Here is a 22,805-nt window from a genome sequence, read left to right as displayed (position 1 = left end):
TTGGCATATCGGCCAATATGTATTGATATTGTCAATATCCTACAGTTTGACCCCAAGTTTGCTATTTCTGAGCCAATTTCTTTCTCATCTATTCTTCAAATAGCAGCAATTGCAATTCAGTGTGGGTTCTTACATACTATTGCTGAAGCAATTGGCAACATTGAAGTAGAAATAGATAATATTGAGCTTGCCATTATCCTAAGGAGCAACCATGCGGATCCCAAACTTGAAGTTTTTGGTATTTGAACGGACATTAAATATCTGGCTATCTTTTTTCTTTCTTGTTCATTCAATTATGTTCCTAGAGAGACTAACAGCGTCGTTGACTCCTTAGCCCAAAAAGCCACCTCCTTAGCTTGCAGGATGGATTGGCCCTTTTTCACTCCTTGGACTTCTGATCATGTAAATCAGACTCCTTGCACTAGTCACACATAAATACTTAGACCCGTCTTTATCAAAAAAAAAAAAAAAAGAAAAAAGAAAGATCGACTGAGGAAATGAAAGAGAATGTGAAAGAGAAGTTCCATGAACTATGCTCTAATAGTGCACATGGGCTTGCTTGTTAATCATAATTAGAGAATACGGAAGTGAAAGAGTGGCTTATTCTAGGCCGCCACCCAAACACAGGCTATTTGTTAGTCTACACGTTTAAGGTATTGATATTGAATTGGTGATATTGTATTGGTATCAACCGACATTGATATTTATACATAATTGATGCGGATTAGGTATTAATTTTGAAATAAGGGTAAAATTATAAATAATAAAAAAAATATGAAAAAAAGAGAGGTAAAATTGACCAATCTGGATCCTCGGCCTCAACCAATTACCAAATGAGCAAGCAATTGTCTTTTATTGTGTTTTAAAAAAATTTTGTTTTTTTGTTGCTAGACTCAATGAAGTTTAATCTACAAATATGGGGTTTTTTTTTTATTATTTTTTTTATAGGTATTTGATTTACCTTTTTTTTTTTCAACTTGTACGGTTTTAATTAAAATGAAAATGATGAAAGAACCATATTTAAACAACTTAGAATTTGAATAGAATGATTACATACAATGACACATTTTGAGGGAAAAAAAAAAAAAATGATATGAGTTTTAAACATTAAGATTTAAAAAAAAATACAAGATAAAAAATAATACTATACACAAATAAATTTTAGACCAATTCATGCTATACTAGTTAGATATTATTTAGAATAAAAAAAAAAACAATATACACAAATAAATTATGGACCAAACATGTCGTTTTAGTATTTAATATGTGAGCCATAATCATATAATTGGAAGAGGGTTGGAAATGCCACTAGCTTTCTTGGAATTTGTGGCTCAACCAATTGGTGGGTTAAGATGAAAGAAGCATTATGTTCATTTTCAAAAGGGAGGAAGAGAGAGTGACACAGGTTGGGAACCCAAATAACATGCCTATCCTCTTCCCTTAATATCAATTGATTTTTGAATTTACCTAAAAAAATTTAGATATTATTTGTTTACTTTTAAGGAAGAAAGAACAAGACACAGTGGATGTAAAAATACCGTACTACCCATACTGAAGATGCTTCCAAACGCCTCTCTCATTGACCACACCCGTTGGCTTGTATCTACCATTCTACCCTAGGAGGTAGTGTTACTTTACCCATTTTTTCACTTAGAAATAGTAAAACACAACTAAAATATTTTTTTTTTCTTTTTTTGGGGTGGGATTTTTTTGGTCATTGGATTTAATTAAAAAAAAATATAAAAAAGGATGAAGAAAAAGGTAACTTTCAAAATACTATACATAGTCTATAAGGTAAGGTTGTTCATTGGTTTGGTTTTGGTTAATACAAATCAAGTCAAAGTATAAAAAATAGAAATCAAAACCGAATTGCTTACCATATGGTTCCAATATCTCAAATAAAACTAATTAATAAACGATTCGATTTCAATTTTGGTTTTATCATTTCGAATAAACAATTTTAGACCCAATTGGGAATCAACTATTTTTGTTGGGCTGAAGTAACTATGACATATAAACTCAAACATGACTTAAGAAATGAAAACAAATTAAATTAATTTACATAGTATAAATTCACTACAAGACACTAGAAAACTAATTAATGTACAATGCCAAGATAATCAACTTCTTATTCAATTTATTATGTATAATTGATTAAATAGTATACTGGTTCTAATCGGTTCAAAATCCACGATTTATTGATTCAAAACCGAATTAAATTGCTCAATAAACAGTTTTATCTCTTAAAAACGAAATCAAACAAAATAAACAATTTTACCTATAAGAAAACAACGGAAAGATTTATCTGAACATAAAGGGCTTCCTACGTCTACTCACACGAGCATATTCAAAGGGGGGAAAATTTTTTTCTTATATTAAATTATGATATGCTTAAAAATGTTTTTTTTTTTTTTTTTTTGGGTGAGAAAAAAATAGAGTGCCCCCATAAAAATGATCATAGCCCCAAGCCACATATGGCAAATATCACTTACACAAGAGTACAAGACTACCGAACAATAGTGGGAGGAAATGCTGACTCATACCCACAATCAGTCAATCTGAATAGTGATAAGACAAAGACTTTTTTTCCACTAGGCTACCAACCTTTGTTCCATAACATCGGTTGTTTATAATTAGCCAATTAAGAAATTTCCAATATACTAATACTAACAGTGATTTAAAGAAGCAATTATTGATTCTCTCCAGAGGCCACAATTACCGCAAACAAACATATTAATGACGAGGAACGCATTTTTGCTATGCTACTAATACTTGTACTGGCTCTGCTATTCTGCCCCAGCCATACTGGGAAGGTATGGGAGTAAAACACAAAATATACTAATTCGGCCAGGCATACTATATTTAATGATTAAAATATTAAAATAATTAAAAAAAAAAAAGTAAGACTGCAGCATAAGACATGCTTTATGTATAATTAAGTTTACCTTTAATAACAAAATGAAACCTTTTTATTTTTTTCTTCATTTTTTTAGTGAATGACCCAAGGAATTATGGGGTGGCAAAATTTTGATCACAAGACCTCGTTTTCTGAGGTCTCATGTCCCGTCCAAGTCAATTGCGCTAACCCCTTGGGATTTTTTTTTTTTTCTTTATTCATTTTGGTAGAACTAAGAATTCAAATTAAAAAAGGTTGGATCTGAATTCAATAAACGGTTGGCATCCCTATCTCCTTGATTGTCACAGTGGGCCCTAGCTAAACATTTTTCACACTTTGGTATGCCCCCCTTTCCCACGTGTAAATTTCTAACAGGTAGAGAAGAAGGGAGTTTCTTAGTTCTCACAGCTTCCATGTCTTTTAACACCGTCATAGTGCAAGATGCATGCCAATACCGCGTAGAGTACTAGTGGACTCTGCACTGTAGTGTGTGGACCATACTGTGGAGTGTGGACTCTCAACTCTGAACCGTATATGCCAAGGTGAAGGTAAGCTAAACGTGTTGTACAGTTGTAAGTCGTAACCCTCTCAAATCCACGGAAAACCATGGAAATGGAAAAGAAAGGAAAAGAAAGGAAAAGAAAAAAAAAATTATATATATATATATATATAAGGAAAACATAGCTCTCTCATTCTTCTTGAATCGATTCTACTCCTCCACCAGAAGTTCTTAATTTCTTATTCAGAATTCCTTCCTCGATTTCGTTCTTCCTCAACCTCAATCAATTCCATTATTATATACATATAAGAACAAGATCTGGGTATTCGATTCCTGCATTTCTTCGTTTTCTAATCCCACCGCATTGCTTCTGAAGTTCTTAAACCCTTTTTTTTTTTTTTCTCTTTTTTCGTCGTTATCTAGGTCTAGGGCTTCGGGATTCGTATCCACATTTACTTCGCTTTCCTTTTTTAACGGATTATTAGTTGCTCAGGATTGATTTGCTTCCGTAGATCTGGTTGGTAGCGTTACTCTCACTACCGTCTAGTTTCTTCACATTTATTTTTTATTTTTTATATTTGTCTAGTTTCTTCACAAGTCGACATCGTTTCCCACCTTCTTCTCACTTTTCTACTGTTAACCCTTCTTCTCGAATCCAATTGCAACCTTAAAACCTTCCAATCTTTGGTTGATCTTGGAAAACGAAGAAGAAATCAGTTTCCTGTGGCATTGTTGTTGTTGTTGGGTCATGGGGAGAATGCTCAGACTTGTCTCGTTTCTTCTCGTGTTGCAAATGCTGTTCTTAGCAGATCTACATTTCGCCGTCGCTGCAGATCCGCCGCAGTTGGCACCGGCACCGGCACCGGCTCCCGAAATTGCAGGAACCCATTCTTCCTCTCCCATTGGGTTACCCCCTTCTCCTGAAACCGGTGCTCCATCGCCTGGACCGTCGTCGGAGTATAACTCTCCTCCTGCACCTACTCCGTCAGATCTAGGGTCTACCCCATCTCCAACACCGTCCCCTGAAATATCGTCGCCGGCCCCAACACCCGATGCCAGCGACATTAATCACAACGCCAAAGGTGCCGCCCAGGATGAGACGGTAAATTCCGACCCCGCTACTTCGGGCGGCGGACTAACAGGTGGACAGAAGGCAGGAGTTGCCGTTGGAATCATCGCCGCTGCTTGCATCGTTGGACTGGCTGGTATCGTTTACAAGAAGCGTCAAGATAACATCCGAAGGACCCAGTACGGCTACGCCGTTAGGAGAGAGCTTCTCTGAGGTCCCAGTGTCTTACTCGGTTTCTTAAAGCGTTAAAAACGAGAGCATATATTACCTCATACTAGTTAGTAGTTCCAGTTCCCTCTTTATATGATTCTTTAGTTTTTTTTTTTTTCTCGTTTTAATTTTCTTGAATGTTGTTGAGATTGATTCGTTATATTCTTTGAGATTCAGGAAGAAACATTCAGTGATTTATATGGATGATTTGATAACTGGTAGTCGTAAAATCAATTTTTAATGTAATTTTGTGGCACTTCAAGTTGGTTATTGTAGATATTTTTATTGGATTCAATTATTTCATATACAATGCTGCTTCCCTGCGGATTTCCTCTAATCTCATCTACTCTGTATCCCAAATATTGAAGAACACATTAAAATTTCGATCCTGTTTTTCCCCAACTACAATACCAAAATTGATTGTAAAGAGCTCTATCGATATGAAAGGTAATTCTTATCTGACAGATCACATTGGGGTCTTCAACTGGTTGTTAGATTTCATCGTCATGCAGGTTTATGAGATTCTGTAAAGAAGATGATGATCAGAGAGAGAAAGGGTTGGTGGGAAATTGGTGCATCTGGTGTGGTAAGTAAGAACAAGAATGTTAATTGTTCTTTGGCATGGCATTGCAGAGCACAGAGCCACTGACAGGGCCTGTGAAGGGTTCTTGAATATGAGATGTGGACATTTTTTGTTTTCTTCCTCCCTTGGACAACCAGACCCAGTCTGGCATTAGAATGTGAAAAGGTTCCACCGTCTCTATCTGTATTTGATTTTCCTTTTCCTTCGCCTTCCTTTCCCCTCCGGAGGTTTAATATGTTCCATCCAAGGCTGCCTGTAGTTAGTCTGTTCCATCTCTTAGAAGTCTTTTCATTCAGTGGAGTTGACTTGCATACTTTGCAAGCAACAAAATCTGAAAGTAAACTCGGGTAGGAGAGAATGGTGGAGGAGATTCTGGAATCGGATAGGATTCGTCTCCATAGAGTCCAGGATCAGATTGTAATCCCACGGCTGGGGGGATTCGGGCACACATCTCGAAGACACCCCCAGCTGTGATATCACTTGGGCATGCATCCCTAGTTAACCTCAGCCCTAGGATCACTCTTGCATCCCTAAGCTCTATAGAGAGGAATCTTATCCATCTTTCTTAGTTATGGAATAGTATGGATTTCTCGTTTTTAACCAAAAACTGAATATTGAATTACAGATTACATATATGAAATTATGATATATGCCTTTTACTGAATCAAAATCGTATTTATATGGATTAGAAATCATACCAAATCAGTTCAATATTTCTTTTTGATGACCAAGGAAAAACTTCCTTAATATAATGCAGTTGATTTTACATTATCATGGAGGATTACATCAGACCTAACACTTAAAGATATGATTTTAGCAATATATAAACTCCTTGCCTTCTGTACTGTTCCAAAACTGTACTCGTTGATATCGATCCCTATATCCATGGTTCAATTTCATCCAAGTTTGTACAAGTGGGTCCCATGATCCTTTATCTACCCTTATATTATTATTATTATTATTATTATTATTTATTTAATTTTTTTTTAAAGAAAGGGATTAAAGGAAGCAACATCTACTAATAGTTGGGGATCCGGATCTTATCCATAGAATCCATGGACCGTAGAGAGGGATCAGGGGATTCTATGATCCCACGTCTCGAAATCACCTTAGCTATGAGATCACTCTATGGTCTATTAGTTCTATGAAAAGGAATCATATCCAATAGTTGGGGAAAGTGACTTCTCATTATCAAATAAAAATTCAACCAAAAAAAATTTATCAAATAGAACCATTCAATGACAAGTGTATCACATGGTGGAACTTTGAGTGCAGTGCCCTGTTTTTAGAAGTTTGGGATATCATCCCCCCAGTACTAACTTTTGGCTTGGTCGTTTCTCTTAAATGTGTGGCTTTTAAAACCATGAATAATAAAATTAACAAAACCCTAGATGTTTTTAAGATATAAACTCTATCCTTTCTTTAAAAAAAGATAAAATAAAATAAAGAAAAATTTACATCCATCTCTGGCCTCACATTTGCCTATATTATGTTCATCCTTCAAATTTCGTTTATTACATTTAAACTCAAAAATCTAATATCATGAGACTGGTGTTATTTTTGAGATCGAAAAGATCTAATTGTCCCTTCACTGATATCATATACACAATCTATTATACCCTTTGACACATTTGATAAAATAAAATCTCCAAATCCCACTTAACGAAACAATAACCTTGTCGGTCGAGGGCAGAGGAACTTTAGGACCCGTTTGATAACGTTTCCAGAAACGGAGTAAAAAGCGTTTGATAAAATTGTTTCATTTCACTTATTTTCAGAAATAGAAATAGAAATAGAAATTTTTACTTATTTATGGTTCAAGAAACGACCCAGGCCGTTTCTGGAAACGACTTGTGGTCATTCTTTCACTGGTTACTATCGACTTCTAAAAACATGACTTATCAAACACCTTCAATTCCGTTTCTGTTTCTAGAAATGAAAATTTATGTTTCTGCCATTTCTTGAAACAGAAACGACAGAAACGTTATCAAACGGGCCCTTAGTTTCGGGCGAAGTGAAGAAAACTCTCCCACGAAGAACATCTGTTTGAATTTTGAACTCAAATTTCCAATTTTAATAGGCTCTCTCTCTCTCTCTCTCTCTCTCTCTCTCTCTCTCTGCTTACAAATGAAATACGCCATGCATAATCGGCAACAATGTACAAGGGTTTTGGTTCCAACTCGATAAATCCAAAGACCCATTTTAGAGAAGCAGCATTGTTAATTAGGCGGAGTAATTAACATTCCAATGAACTTCAACTAAATGTTTCTCTTACAAGAACACATGGCTGGAAGTGAAATGGTGTTCTATGTCACATTGTCAATTTTACTTCAGTTTCTTAAACGTTTCGGGTTTCACTGTGAAGGTGATATGTGTGATTTGAGAGAGGCAACTTTGCGATCGCCAGACGAGGTGGAGTAAGATGAAGAAGAAAAGACGAACATTGTCATGAGGATGAGAAGGCTCGGGTTAAGATTCCCTTTCAAGGGCGACGACAAAGAAGGATCTCAGCAAAGAAGATTTGTACAGGGGTTTTTGAGTTGCAGGTTTTGAATAAATTTCTGATCGTGCCGGCGGGGTTTGGAAATTGGGGGGTTTTGCTGATGAGTTGGGTTCATTGGAAAGGAAAATAAGATCCATATGAGGTTTTTGGGATGGCAAACTCTCTTTTTGTTTTTTTCATAACAAATTGGAGCAGCAGACACATAATTTTTCTCTCTCTCTCTCTCTCTCTCTCTCTGTGCTTGTTCTAGGGAAAATATTTTCACAGATCAGTGCTTTGAATCTCTTGCAGATAATCATGAATCACGATTCGTATTTCCAATTTGATGAATGAATTGAAAGAGTAAAGTCGTTTTAAGTGTTTTAAAATCATGATTTTACCCTAAAAAGAGCTGATGAGTTGGGTTCCTTGAAGAGGGGGGCAGTAGGTTCAACAGACTCCATTGTGGATCTTTATCTGGCAACAACTACAAAAAAAAATTAGCGTAAGCAGATCTCGGCTGCTCGTCGGGCCAGAGTACATTAACGGTGATCGGAGAAATCACTGCCATCAGTAGAGCAAGTCATAAGTTCATGGTAACCAATAGGAATACAGAAATCCAAGTGTTCCATCTTCCTTTCAACGATTTCAACTCCATCTTCTCGGCATGGCCACATTTCAGCAAGGAGAAACTCAGTAGTAAATCCAATGGATGAAACGATAGGTCGCAGTAGCCACCATTTGTTTGCATGGCAGGAGTTCTCTTGTTCGTTGGTAGGTTGAAGAAACTGGGAAGGGTATTGTGAGGATTAAATAAAATATAGCTCAAGTTAACGGATCTCAAACCAGTCTCACGGTGTTAGATTTTTTAATTTAAATGTAGTAAATGAAATTTGAGGGAAGAAGATGTAATATAAGTAAACGTCCGGGAGAGGTGGATCTAAATTTTTCTAAAATAAAATAAAATAGAAGCATCCAATGTAAAAATCAACTCATGCAACCAAGGGTGTTTGAAAACATTCAGAGTATAGTTAACTTCGTAAGTTTTATAAGATTTTTTTTTTGAAAGTTTTATAAGATTAGTGAAATCCATATTATTATGGAGTTCCATATATTTCATTAGTCAAATTTCAAACCCAAAAAAACCAACTTTTAAAAACATTCAGAGTTTAAGTGAACTTCGTAAGTTTATAAGAATAGTAAAATCCATATTATTAAGGAGTTCCATATATTTCATTAGTCAAATTTCAGGCCCCCATGAAAAAAAAAAAAAAAAAACCAATGAAAAATGTGATCCTATATAGCATGAACTCAGTTTCTACTGTAAAATATTCACCCACAGATCTAGTCATTTTTAATCTCCCATATATTTTGGAGCTCAAAAATGCCCTTCACTATTCCCATATGGCCTATGCCTATCCAAGTGCAATGATGACCATAGGTGAAGGAATTCCTCACCATTGCTTAAGGAAAACTCAATCCTTATAAACATATTCATTTTTAAGGCTAAAAATTACCATTTACTAACGTTAGCTGACTTTATTTTGGGCATAGGATAGGTATGTCGGCGGCTTTCTTGCAACTAACAGTTCAACCAATGGGAGGGCTTGAATGAAAAGGGCATAGGGGACTTTTCCATGGGAAAGAGGAGAGAGACACAGATCTAGGTATACAAGTGGCATACCCAGCACTTTTCCTTTTTAAATCTATTACAGTGTTGATTGCAGCTGAGATTGATTCTGAACCTTTTCATACTAAATGTTGCATTTGTTTTTTCTCCTTTTATCATCAGGATAAACAGAATGTTAACACAAATCATTTTAAGGAAAAGAAAATTATAATACCTTTATTTTATTAATGGGAGAGCCTACAATGTTAAAACATGTAGGATACCTCCCCCTCTGAAATCTTCTATGTTTGATATATTAGCTTGAGCTGTGGCGCCCCGTATACTTTGTTACAGCAAGAGGAGAGCTTCCTCAAAACTCCTTCACCTTATCAACTGCCACTGCAAGACCTTACTCTTCTGTTGGTGGGTCCACCCAACGGCCATGATCTTTTATCAGCTGGATCAAGGCATCAGTTGCACGATCCATATCAATTCCTCGCTTCACCACCGTCTGAAACACAGGCAAACACCCCCCTCCGGTCAGTACACCATTAGATGGCAAGGGAAAGGGACTAACAAGTCTACCGCCTAGGCATGTCCATGCCTCCCAAAGTTACTGAAGCCTGAATGACTAAAATGACACTGATATGATATGCAGGGACCCATTAAGAACCCATTAAGGACAGTACTTCAAACATTTACTCCTTGTATTGAGGGACAGTCAATAGACTAAAATTAATATATTGTAAGACAGCTGAATAGCTGCTGACGGTTCCAAGATTACAAAACTTGTAGATTACTAGAACCAACAACCAGAAATTTGGTGGACAAGCAGCCTCACAAATTCCAAGTTTAAAGATCCTAAATATGAAATTCAAGAACGAGGTGTGATAGAACAATGAGAATTCAGAATTTCATATACGTTTGCATCAAATGATTGGATCTCTCACTGCCATGGTAAATGGAAATATCAAATATTTATAGCAAACTTTACATGCTTATATTTTTTGTCATAGGAGTTGAAAACTTCAAAACAGACTTGTGGTTTAGTGGTAGTGATGTGATCTTGTTAAAGCAAGAAATAATACGCTTGTGTTGACTTATTGTGGTCAGAGCACAGAACACAGTAACATAAGGAAGTTTTTCAAAACCATCAATTATGTTAAAGCTGAAGGAGGAATTTACCTTCCCAACATAAAGGTCAATCTTTCCAGGAGCACCACCTACATACCCAAAATCTGCATCAGCCATCTCTCCAGGCCCGTTGACAATGCATCCCATGATTGCAATCTGCCGGATAAAGAAAGAATGTCAAGTAATACAAGAATATGATTATTAAGTTTACTCATTTCTGTCATCCAAGGATTACCGAAACACCAGGCAAGTGTAATGTCTTTTCTCTTATTTCAGCGCTTATCTCTTGAAGGTCAAACAATGTCCTCCCACAGGATGGGCATGAAACATACTCCTGCAAGAATTCATGCACCACCAGAGTAACACATAAGTAAAAGGCATAACCCTTAGTCAGAGGTTATCTCAACTTTTGTGGTGCCCTATCTAAACTGCTTACCGTTTTGGTATTTCGCATCCTACAACCTTGCAATAAATTGAAGGATGTGTTCCTTAGAAAATCTACATCCTGGTCTGGGGCTTCTAATAAAACACCATCCCCAAGTCCATCGACTAGAAGAGCTCCTGCAGCGCTGCCAGCACCAATGACTAGGTCATCCCTGCAAATTTCAGGATTCATATAAGCACAAGAGATTTATCTCATTGCTCGCGTTTAGTCAGTAGTATTGGACCATGAAATTACCTGTGAATTCCTTGGGGAAACTCTAAGTGGTGAATCACGGGGAAGTTCAGAGTGTTGTCCTCTAAATACTCAAATAACCTGTAAACATATTGTTTTATTTTCAGAAACAGAAAAAAGTAGGCAGTAAAGAAACCTATGGAAGTATGATATATGAGCTTCCACGTATTTACATATACACAAAAGCAGAGTTACGATAATCATTACCTCCTAGCAGCATGTACCCTGCTGATTTTATCTTCCTCATATGATACATTATGTAAGAGCATTGTAGCATCAATGTCTTTCAGGATATCTAATTCACCATAGGGTTCATCCCCATGAACAGATACAGCTATGCGTGTGCCTGAGAAATAAGAGATAAACAGTTATGAGCAAACATGGTAATGAAATATATCCAACAAACAGAATCCACTACCCTATGCCTGAAAACATCCAAGGAGGGTACCTTCTGGCAAAAGCTTGTAAGCACCGGTTGCCAGTTCCTTAAGATTTACAAGGGCCACAGCATTTGGCAATGGCTTCGTTAGCTGCTCTGAAAGAGGAGTCAAAACCCCCATACTTATATCGATCAACCTCTTGAGAGCTAGGCGCTGGACATTGAACAAAATGACACTCAAGTCATTCCAAAAATTTCATTAACTCCTCACACATTATTGCAGGGTTTAACAATAGAATATACACAATAACAAAGTAGAACAGAGACAATTCAATGGAGAAAAATCTACTTTAAACATAAAACAGAAGTAGAAAATAGTAAGGCCCTTACAGCTTTGCTATCTTCCACTGAAGGAAGCTCTCTCAATAGAATTGAGTCCACTGTTGCAAGATCCTGCCATCCGTATTGGAGTTTGTTGATAAACCATAACGAAAATACCCATTTACTTAAATTAACTAAACTTGACAAAAATGAGTAGGGGAATACCTTGAATGGCATGCCAACCACGAGTTTTGTTGCAAGTGATTTGTATAAGATTTCAGGTGACTGACAAGAGAGAGAACCATGTCAGCCAAGGATTACAATAAAAAGTGGGGAGGGGGTGGAGAAAGTCTTCAGATATGAGATCCCAGGTTAAAAATAAACTTTGGTCCCTGACATCAATTTATGAAGTAAACAAAAGAACAGTATCATCTAAACCAGCAGGCAGAGTTATGAAATTAGAAAAAAACTAATGTATCATGTAAATGTGTCATCTGGATTCTGACTTTGCCTTGCGACATAACACTATCTTTTAGTAAACCAGTATCGACAATTGTGTAGAAAGCCCTATGGAGTGAGCTAGTGGCCAAACATAAAATGTTGCACAACATACTCATACTCATGATTTTGTCTCTCATAATCATGTTTTTGTGTTATTGATGGCCGAACATACTGTTAACATATTGAGTTTTCAGATGAATTAAAACAATGGTAAAAAAAAAAAAAAAAAGGAAGAAGAAAAGAAAAGAAAAGAAAAACAGATACCAATTGCATATGCAAGAAGAATCAGTGAAGGAGAAGATAATAGAATGTGAAAAATAGTGCCAAAGATCACCTTCAACTGATCCAGGGATACCGACATGAGAACAGATCCATCACGATGAAGCACCCCTCTGTAATCCACCTCTTCACCCTATATTCAGATAAAATATTATATATGGGTTCCAAACATACAAAGGGTAATTGTACTTGACAGGTAAAAAGAACCGACCTCCTTCTGAACAGGTAGTTGACCAGTTCGACGCTGGAAATCAAAATAGTGTCTGTGATTCTCTTCAAATGGTACCTGATGAAAAAAGAAATTTAGACACAGGAAACAAAGTTTTTTAACAAAAGTAGGAATTCCTTAGGCATCTGAGAATTTCCAAGACAAAGTATAGAGTTTGTAGACTACGTAACCCATTTCTTTCTGGCACAAAAAGTACAGAACCTTACCACCCCTAGCTGAAGATCTGACGCTTTCATACCAAGGTTTGCCAATCTTCTGCAAGGATCTATCTCTTCCTCTGGTGGTTCTGTGAGGGAAACCCTAATTGTATCACCCAAACCATCCTGTATAACAAAAAAGGATACCTCAGCCTGCTATCTTTCATTGTAGCTCTTCATATTATATAATTTTTTAGTTTCTTTATATCAAGTATGAAGCAGGGACTTCAAGGACATTTACATAAACTTGTATGGTACATGCAACAATCCCTGCCTTCAAGATGACATAAAATAAAATAACAGTTTATGCTCAACCTTCAAAGACAGTTCATTTATATGAATCACTGCAGAATTACCAACCAACAACACCACAATATTATCTTGATGGTAGTAGGAAGCATTCCGGCCTACCATGAAAATTCCAAAAGGTTTTTCATTGTTTGAAGTGAAAAAAGAAAGGGGAAAAAAAGAAAGAAAGCAATAAAGAAACAATAAAGTATGTACCTGAAGAAGTGTTCCGATGCCAATTGCAGATTTCATCCTTCCATCTTCACCTTCACCAGCTTCTGTAACTCCCAAGTGAAGAGGATAATCCCACCCTTGGATATACATTTCCGCTACAAGTAGGCGGTATGCTTGGACCATGATCACCGGGTTACTTGCTTTCATAGAGAATACAAAATTATGATAGTCTAACTTCCGGCAAATCCTTGCAAATTCAAATGCAGATTCAACCTGTTTCAAGTCATGGCCAGCGATCAGAAACAAATTTGAAAAGGTGGAGCGAAAAAAGCTCAAGATTTAAAGAGTGATGGAACATAGGCATTTACCATTCCCCTGGGAGAATCACCATAGTAGCTCATGATACGATCAGAAAGGCTTCCATGATTTGTTCCAATTCGCATTGCCCTTCCATATTTCTTACACTTCTCAACTAATGGAGTGAAGACCTGGCATAATACCACTGAAAGAGATTCAACCATGTGGCCTTAAGATGCTTACATGCAATTGAGGAAAAAATATAACACTCTTTATATCCGTCCTTGTGTTTAAGCTACCATCTCATTTTATGAGTTGCAAAGTATTGTGAGGACATCAGCAAATATTTAAGGTTCAAAACCTGAAAACAGCTTGTGGCACAACAGTTAAGTTGCACTATTGTAACATGTTGGTCACAGGTTCAAAACCTGGAAACAGCCTTTTCTACAAAGCAAGGGGTAAGGCTGCGTACAACTTGCCCCTCCCAGACCCCGCAGTAGCCGGACCCTTGTGCACAGGGTTGCTCTTTTTTTTTTAAAGAATTGTGAGGACATCAGCAAATATTTAAGACTAGGATGGAATGAAAACAAGGTCCGTCGTAGTGAAGAGAATTCATGCTCCAAGAAAGTACTGGAAGTGTATTTTACAAGCTTCCAACAAGAAACAGGAAAAATTATAGTGTTCCTATTCATATCTTGGCCAAAAAAAAAAAAATCCCCATGCTACCAAACAGCAAAAAGGTATCATGATAATCTAACAAAATCCTCAATTGGAAGTTTGGGTATCTATCCTGTTGATTGATAATATGGATTATCACCATAACATATGAATGCCACATTGCCACCCGAAGCCAGTTTCTGTGGGAGATATCACATCTGATATCTTTCAGTGTATATACAAATTTTTTGGCATTGAAACTTGCGAAATGACATATTTTTAGTGAAATTAAAACTGCAGTGGGTAAGATGACCTTCTCAATATGCTCAAGCTCCTTTTGGTAGTCATCTTCAGTGTACTCTAGCTTCTCAAACTGGGCTCGCCTATCAGCTGCAAGAAATTGTCTCAGCATTCGAAGACAGCCAATCACATAAAAATTTATACCCAGAAATCTAATATGATGCAAGGAAGGTGAACTACTTACCAAAATTCCCTGGGTTGACACGGATCTTGTCAAAACATTCAGCAACTCTCAATGCAACAGCAGGTGCAAAATGAATATCTGCTACCAGAGGAATATTGTAGCTGGATAAAAAAATCCGTTAGTGCTGTAAATCATATAATATGGATTCTAAGTCCCAAATCACAATTAAAGACGCATTACTCACTTCTTTTGAACAAGAGTATTCTTTATTTCGAAACAAGCATCCGCTTCTTTCCTCCCTTGAACTGTTATCCGAACAAGATCTGCTCCCTTGTCAGCTATTCTCATCACCTAACAATTTAGCCTTTCACTCATCAGGATTTAAAAAAAAAAAAATAATAAATAAATAAATTTCAATTCTGCTCTAAAAAGTAGGTCCAATAAAGCTTCATGCTTGGAATCCTTAGTGCCAATAGATGAAAAGCCCAAACCCCCCATCTGGGCCTCTGCTTCTTGTCCATAATTGGACTGAAATGTGATCCCAAATGTGCCCTCACAAAATAGGGGCCTTGTCACTTGTTTGGTGGTGCACAAAGAACAGAGTAAGATAGAAATGGCAGAGAAGGAAGACAAGAGAGCGGATTAACCTGTTCAACTGTTGCAGCAACATCCTTTGTGTCAGTTGTTGTCATTGTCTGAATTCTTATAGGGTGTTCACTGCCAAGAGCAACATTTCCAACCATAACTGTGCGAGTTTTCCTCCTGACAGTCTTGTGCACAGATTCACAATACTTTTGCCTGGGAACTACATTCAACCAAACAAAGGAAAATCAGATCAAATACTATGGTGCAGAAGGTAGACACCCCACCCTGCCAACCACATTTTCTCTTCTAGAAAAAGAACTCACAATTTGTCTCTAAACAGTATTATAAGAAGGGGGAAAAAGATAAAAACTAGCTACAATATAGTCACCCTTACATACTTTAAAAACGAAGCAAAAACAAACTGCTTTTTGATCCCTTACAAATCCTTTCCTGAATACCAATTCAAAGACAGAACCATAACATGTGAACATGATTTCTAGAGAAAACAAATATAGAACATAGTTAATGTGCTGAAATGCCATGTAACTCACTAAATCATATGTTGTTACATTATTAACTAGGGGAATAGTCATCAAAATGCTTCACATTAAACTTGGTGATTTGGCCGAGCTGACTCCACACCTAAGCATGAACCAAGTAATCCTGGTAAGTCCTGCTTAAGACTTGTCTGAATCAATCCATAGAATTGGTAATTCCAGCAACTCATCCAAGTCTTGTATGGTTTAGTTATATGTAAGTAAAATGGGCAACAGTTGATTTGCCTATGGGTAGCTACAACTCCCAAAATACTCACCACTCATTCTCAAGATTCAACATACATGGCGAGAAAAGAATAAAGGTGCTCACTAAACTCCCAGATCAATAATCGAATAGGCTATCCACTTTTTTGAGAGAAAACTAGGCTCTCACTCCCTCTGTCTCTCTCCATTGTCCTCCATATTAATTAATTTTTATTTCATTACTTCTGTTTAAATTAGAAACAATTTTTGTACTTTTCTTTTTTTTTGTCTATCTTATACAAACTTTGTTTACCAAAATTTTTTTTTTAAAAACTTTGAAAGAAATCTTTACATGACTCCCCAAGTTAAATTCATGATTCCCTAGTCAACTCTAATCCTGACCATGCCCCAAGTTGAGTTTGGTCCCAAGTATGCAAGCTATGCTCAATATACCTTTCAAAGAATTCCCTGATATTCTCATGGTAGAAAAGAACATATGCTGAAACTCCATATCTGGAGGATACCGTACAAAATACATCAGTTAAGTCTCTCTCCCGTTCTTAACTCTTTGACCAGGCTAGCACCACACAGTTGTAACCTACTCATATCACGATCAAGAATATTTAGTTAAAAATCAGAGATGATACCTAAGAGGGGGCTTCCTTCTGAAGCAGGTTGCATTTCAGCAATTTCCGGGCCAGAATTTGAGCTTCTGATCACCAATACCTTCGTCCTCTGAGATTTGACTCTCCGCAAGTCAGTAACCTTCATGAAATTCACACTTTTTGTAAAGCTCAAACCATGATCCCTGGTTTTTAATCCAGAAAAAGTATGAGGAACTGCTCCAGTCGCCATCTTCTTAAAGCCCAATCCTCACCTTTACAAGTCGAAAAGACCATAAGCTCAGTAAGCCCAAAATAACTGCAGGTTTAGAAATTAAATAAAAAAAAAAATGCATATAAAATCTCTAGTAGCCCATTAGATATCAAATAATTGAAAATTAGAGAGGAAAGGAACTTCTATACCCACCGAATTTGAGAAATCACAGTCAGAAAACGAGAGAAATCAATTCATTTGGACCAGATAAATCGTTCCACCAAAAAAAAAACTTCCAAAAGAATACGATTGAGTACGAATCAAGAGAATTCCACAGGGCCCCAAAACCTTCCACGGAAAAGATCTAAAAAACAAAAAGCTTCAACTTCAAAAGCTTTAGTGCTTCAGAGAACACTACTTGAAATAAACATGAAACCAGTTACAGAAAACAAACAAATACTTCTTACAGAATTTAAAATGAAGCCCAACTGATAAACAAGCGTAAAAATAAGCAAATCCCTTCTCTTCAGTTACCTCGGTTGATGAACCTCGACTTGGGGATGCTTGAAGAGCGAGTAAGAGACTAAAATCCTCAACAGAGAAAGCTGAAGGCTCTAGAGAAGAAATTTGTGGCGGATGGAGTTTCAGAATCAAATACCTCAGAAAAAAAAAAAAACTAATTGGGGATTCAAATTCTCTCCTAAAATTTGGGTGAAATTTTTCTGGCTTTTATCGTTGAAGATGACTCAAGAAATGCTGAAGCTCCACGAGAATAACGAGTAGGATTTAGAAGAACAAGACAAAGTCAAAAGGGGCCCTCTTCTTCTTTTCTCCTTGTTTAAACGAAAACAAATCTCTTCTTCTGTTCTTGTTTTCTTCTAAGATTGTCAACGAAGAAGTTTTATAGGAGCTTAAGCTTCTTCGCCAGATCAGTTTAACGGAAAACAACTGATTAGGCATTTTGAAATGTTTGGAGGGTAATATGCTCATCTTAATGATGATAATCCTGAAATAATTATCAACAAAAATATAACAAATTATGAGAAATTATAATAAATATTTTTTTTTTTTTGGTAGAAAATTCTAATAAAATAAATACCCGTTGGCAACGTGACAGCACATGGAAATAATTATAATTGTGTTACCGAATATGTGAAAAACGTGGCCATGATAGTCACATGGTAGGGGGTTAATTTTGGCAAAATAATACGTTTATGGCATTTTAATCATGACGTTAACCTGTAATGACCGTTTTTGCCCTTTGTAACTTGACCGAGATAGGAAGAAGTATTGTCTCGGGCAGCTGTCAGATCTATCAAGCTCATGGTTTCTCATGGCCAGTTACAAAATTAAAACTTCTAAAAAATAGCGAAAAAAATCCTCTGCCGCGGGTGCGGCGAGGATCCGATGGCCGGCATGGCATCAGGGCATGTGCCGATGTCATCTCGATTGTCCAATGCTCGCCTCATGGCCACATCCGTGGCAGAGGATGAAAGTCCAAAAAATAGGGAGAGGGATAGGCATTCTAGTAGGATACCAAGGTATCAGGTATGCTAGCAAACCTTGACCGTTGGATTAAAAGAGTCAAATTTATACTGTTGAGTATTTGTTATCTTACCTAACCTATCCAACCCTGACACTCTACCGTCGCTCTTCTTCTCCATCACTATCTCCGTCATTGTCTCCGTCACCATCAACGGCAAGATCGACGACCTCTTGGTCGGGGCATTAACTTTTCTTCCCCTCTTTCTCTCCCCTCTTCCCACACGGCACTGCAACTGATCTATTGCAGAGAAAAAAAAATTATCTCAGTCTCCGTAACTGTCATCGGAGAGATCGACGGCCTCATGGTCCCCTCTTTCTCTCCCCTCTTCCCGCATAGCGCTGCAACTGACCTATTGCAGAAAAAAAAAGTTTATCTCCATCTCCGTCACTGTCATCGGCGAGATCGAAAGCCTCATGGTCGGGGCGTTCATCTTCTTCCCCTCTTTCTCTCCCCTCTTCCAGCACCGCGATACAACTGATCTGTTGCAAAGAAAAAAAAAAGTTTATCAAAACAGTTTAAGAGAGAGATGGAGAAAAAAAATATGAGTATGTTAGGGTTAGGGATCCTGTGACTGCTCAAATCGAGGTATTGGGAGAAACTTAGCCGGAATCCCACGGACAAGGGTGGAAGATGCCAACCATTTCTCTGCCCTCGCGGGTTTATTGCTATGGATCACTAACTTCTATTACATAACTTATTTTTTATTTTCCCACCCTATCAAACCCATTTCAACTTCATCTTTCTTCCATTCACCCAAATCAGGCTTCCTTGCCAATCTTGTAATTCACAAATCCCTCAAAGTTTTTCTTGAAAAGACCTGCAAGCTTCAATAGAATGCCTTCTTGTCTGACCACTGCAATCCAATACACATTTCTGAGTGAAACTAAATCTTAGACATTTCCAAATGCAAGGTAAATGCTACAAATAAAGCTAATGTACAGTGTTTATCGGATCCAGGATTTTTGAAGGCACACCCTCGATTTCAGTGGGGAACTAGTCTTGTTGGCAATTGCAATTGTAGTGCAATGGGGGCAGCAACAATTGCAACTGAAGGAAACACCGATGACGGTGAAGGAGATGGCGACCATTTTCCAAACTTTTTTTTTTTCCGCAATAGATCAGTTGTAGCACCGGGGCTGGGTAGGTTAGGTAGCCAACGGTGTAGATTTTGCACCTCTAATCCAACGGTCTAGACGTGCTAGCATACCTGATACCTAAGTATCCTGCTAGCATGCCTATCATTTTCCCGAATAATAATAATAATAAAATAAAACTTAAGAGAGTGAAACTCGTTGTGGTAAGGTTATTCCATTGTGATTTAATGATCGTGAATTCAAATCGAGAAATATTTTCCGTCTGAAACAAAGGTAACATTAGACCCTACAATTGCAGGGAACTTCATTAAAGATAGCTATGACTGTGGTTTGAGGCAGAGGTGAAAGTTTGGCCCTAGTGGCCTGAACTCGCCCTGAGCCTGTATAGGGCTAGGCTAGGCCCAAAAATTCTGGTTTTGAGGGCCGGGCCGAGTCTAAATTTTTTTTTCCTAAGTCAAGGTCAAGGCGGATAATGGTTTATGTCCATAGCCTGACCTTGATTTTATACTGTGATTTTTGGTCTTGATTTGGCACTATCTAACCCTGATTTATTGAGTGTTTGATGGCCAATTTTTAAGTTTAGTAATCATTATCCACATACTAGTATAAAGGATAAACTACTTAAATTTCTTATCTAATGATGTTTTTTAGACTTAATTTTTTATTTAGCTTTTTAATTTCAAGGTATTTAGATGCAAAGTCAAATGAATTTTTAGTTATTTCATATATTGTAGGTCAGGGTATACGGGCCTTCGATAGCAAATCAAGGTCAAAGTATACTCGGCCTTAAATGGCAAACCAAGGTCAGAGCCAATTAGGGACATCTCGGCCCACCCATGTCTAATCAGGGCCAATCATGGCGGGCCTAGGTTGAATTGAAGTTTTAAGCCTTGAGTCATGGTTTAGGTCGAGCTTAGGCCCAGATAATAGGACTCAGGGTTGCAACCCTAATTTGAGAAATCGGAATCTATTAGGAATCAATTGATTCTGCTAACCGCCGTTTGAATTAGGTTTAGCCGTTTAAGACGATTTCAACAAATTTGAAGTTGAGTCCCATCCTCTTCAAGTGTAACACTGCCTTAAACTTCTATGGTAATCATACTTTTTGTTGTTCCTACCAAAAAAAAAAATAATAATAATACTTTTTGAACGAACATTTATTTTTCTTGATAAAGCCAAAAAATTTGGTGGTAAATTACGGTAAAATTTTAAATTTAAATCTAAAATATTTTGGAGTTAATTATACAATTATGTTAGGTAATTATTACAAAAAAAAAAAAAAATCACTTAATTTGATTTTCCTTCCCTATCTTTTATTCCCCTTGTTGTTCAAAGAGTATTTTTCTTTTTTTTACTAACAAGGAACCCGTCGAATCTGTTTGGTTATATGGTTTAGGCCCAAGGATAAACACCATTCAAACGTAGTCACACCAAACCAATGTAATAGATAAGTCACAAGGATACTTGAATTAGAGACGTTTGTTATCATACAAAACCTCTGGACCAGAGAAGTTACACCCAGGATGTGTCCTAAGAGCATTGATGGTGGCCTTTCCATTTTCTAAAAATTGAAACCAATGGAAGCAAAGATAGAAGGAATTCCCATTGATGCAACCATGTTTCACCATGTGCACATTTCATTGGGTCATTCTAACCATTGGATAAGTGGGGAATATGCAAGATAAGTCATATGTAGTTGTAGGCCTATCTCAATTATATGACCCATATTGTATGGGGTTCCTCTTACATTTTGTCAATAGTTCCTCTTCTAAACCTAGTCCTATGGGGGAGGTTTCTTTGTGCAAGCGCCCTTGGGAAGCACACTAATGAGAAGTAACAAATTGACTTCTACATTAAGGGCAGAGAGAAAAAATAATCTTCACCATCGGCTCACAGAGAAAAAAGTACTTTAGTAGTTTGGGTAGTGTATGCTAATGTCCTCATGTTTATCCCTCTCCTCTCTTTATGAATGACCTTGTTGTCTTTGAACTGATAATGCCATTTTGTTGCACCTCCTTGTTGTGCACATAGACAATCCTCTCCCAAAGTAAAATTACCTTGATTTCCTTTAAAATGTAATAGAATATATTTTATTCTAAAAATGGTTAATAAGAGTAGTAAAATAATATTTAAAAAAAAAATTAAAAGTAAAAGGTTATATTTATTATTTTTTATAAGAGGAAGATAAACGTGAAAAAAAAAAAAAAAAAGGCTTTCTAAGAAGGCATACATTAATATGACGTCTTCTCACGTTAATTATTATATTAATTTTTTTTTAAAATAAAAATATTAATTGAAAAAATAGAATAAGGTGTAGAGTACCCTACATGCTAAGAGAACCCTCCTCTCTCAATGGATAAATTTAACTATTTGACCAACAATAATACTATTAAAGGAAAGTAGAACTGAATGAATCATGATAAGGTTTTGGACATCCTAAGTTCGACTCCCATTAGGCACATCCTGGGTGACTCACACGGGGTGTTTAGTGCTCTTCACTGCTTTCGGTAAAAGTTAAATGGTTCTCATTCAACTCCGATATGATCCGATCCATGCGGTTGTGGGGTCAGTATAGGCTCGAGGGACTAATCAGCCAAAGGCCTGTATACCTTTCGTTAGCATAAAAAAAAAATCATGATAAGATTTCTTTTTTTTTTTTTTTTCCTTTCAAGTTTGATTCCAGATCAGCTATTGTACAATTTACAAAGAGTGTGATGTGACGATTTTTTATGTACAGACCCATGATAATATGTTGTTTTTTTTTTCTTTCACAAATGTCCCTTCGAACACTCTTAATAGTAACATGAAAGAGATATTTATGTGAAGTCACAAGGAGTAGGGTTATAATATGGTATTAAGATCCCTATCAATCTTGGCCTATACCAATACTATCAATGATATCTAGCATTTTGCCATCAATTTCAGTAAAATAAATAAATTTTAAAAAATTTAAACATATTTGCCCTTAATATAAACTGATTCAGGGCATGAAAATACATGAGGAAAGAACTCTTGGAAGGAAATGAAAAATAGATGTAACTCCAGTTCTTTTGAAAACGGTAACATTCTCTGGCTTGAAAAGAATGTCAATTTATATAATCCTGATTTTTTTTTTTAATC

At 36.7% G+C, this 22,805-nt stretch overlaps 2 protein-coding genes across 3 annotated transcripts; one reads left to right on the top strand and one right to left on the bottom strand.

The window, feature by feature from the left end:
* The first annotated feature begins 3,588 nt into the window (after positions 1–3,588).
* On the top strand, positions 3,589–4,980 carry LOC122057375 (classical arabinogalactan protein 6-like). The gene has a single exon (XM_042619448.1). It carries the CDS (start codon positions 4,144–4,146, stop codon positions 4,675–4,677), a length of 534 nt encoding a protein of 177 aa, XP_042475382.1. The 5' UTR covers positions 3,589–4,143; the 3' UTR covers positions 4,678–4,980.
* Positions 4,981–9,407: 4,427 nt separating this feature from the next.
* LOC122058395 (4-hydroxy-3-methylbut-2-en-1-yl diphosphate synthase (ferredoxin), chloroplastic-like) lies at positions 9,408–17,936 on the bottom strand. Of its 2 annotated transcripts, none has more exons than XM_042621067.1 (20): positions 17,580–17,936; positions 16,877–17,106; positions 15,552–15,709; positions 15,149–15,255; positions 14,965–15,065; positions 14,794–14,870; positions 13,895–14,014; positions 13,569–13,799; positions 13,074–13,190; positions 12,850–12,924; positions 12,694–12,771; positions 12,084–12,143; positions 11,928–11,990; positions 11,607–11,751; positions 11,366–11,504; positions 11,162–11,239; positions 10,919–11,078; positions 10,718–10,816; positions 10,534–10,638; positions 9,408–9,859 (listed from the first exon to the last, which is right to left on the bottom strand). In XM_042621067.1, the coding sequence occupies exons 2-20, from the start codon at positions 17,082–17,084 to the stop codon at positions 9,758–9,760; spliced, it is 2,223 nt and encodes a 740-aa protein (XP_042477001.1). In that variant the 5' UTR covers positions 17,085–17,106; positions 17,580–17,936; the 3' UTR covers positions 9,408–9,757. The 2 variants fall into 2 exon arrangements, with proteins under 2 accessions (XP_042477001.1, XP_042477002.1); XM_042621068.1 differs by lacking the exon at positions 17,580–17,936 and adding an exon at positions 17,259–17,409.
* Between the last annotated feature and the right edge of the window lie 4,869 nt (positions 17,937–22,805).

This window comes from Macadamia integrifolia, chromosome 12, assembly GCF_013358625.1.
Source record: "Macadamia integrifolia cultivar HAES 741 chromosome 12, SCU_Mint_v3, whole genome shotgun sequence".
Lineage (NCBI taxonomy): Eukaryota > Viridiplantae > Streptophyta > Magnoliopsida > Proteales > Proteaceae > Macadamia > Macadamia integrifolia.
This window is presented reverse-complemented; position numbering and strand designations above follow the sequence as displayed.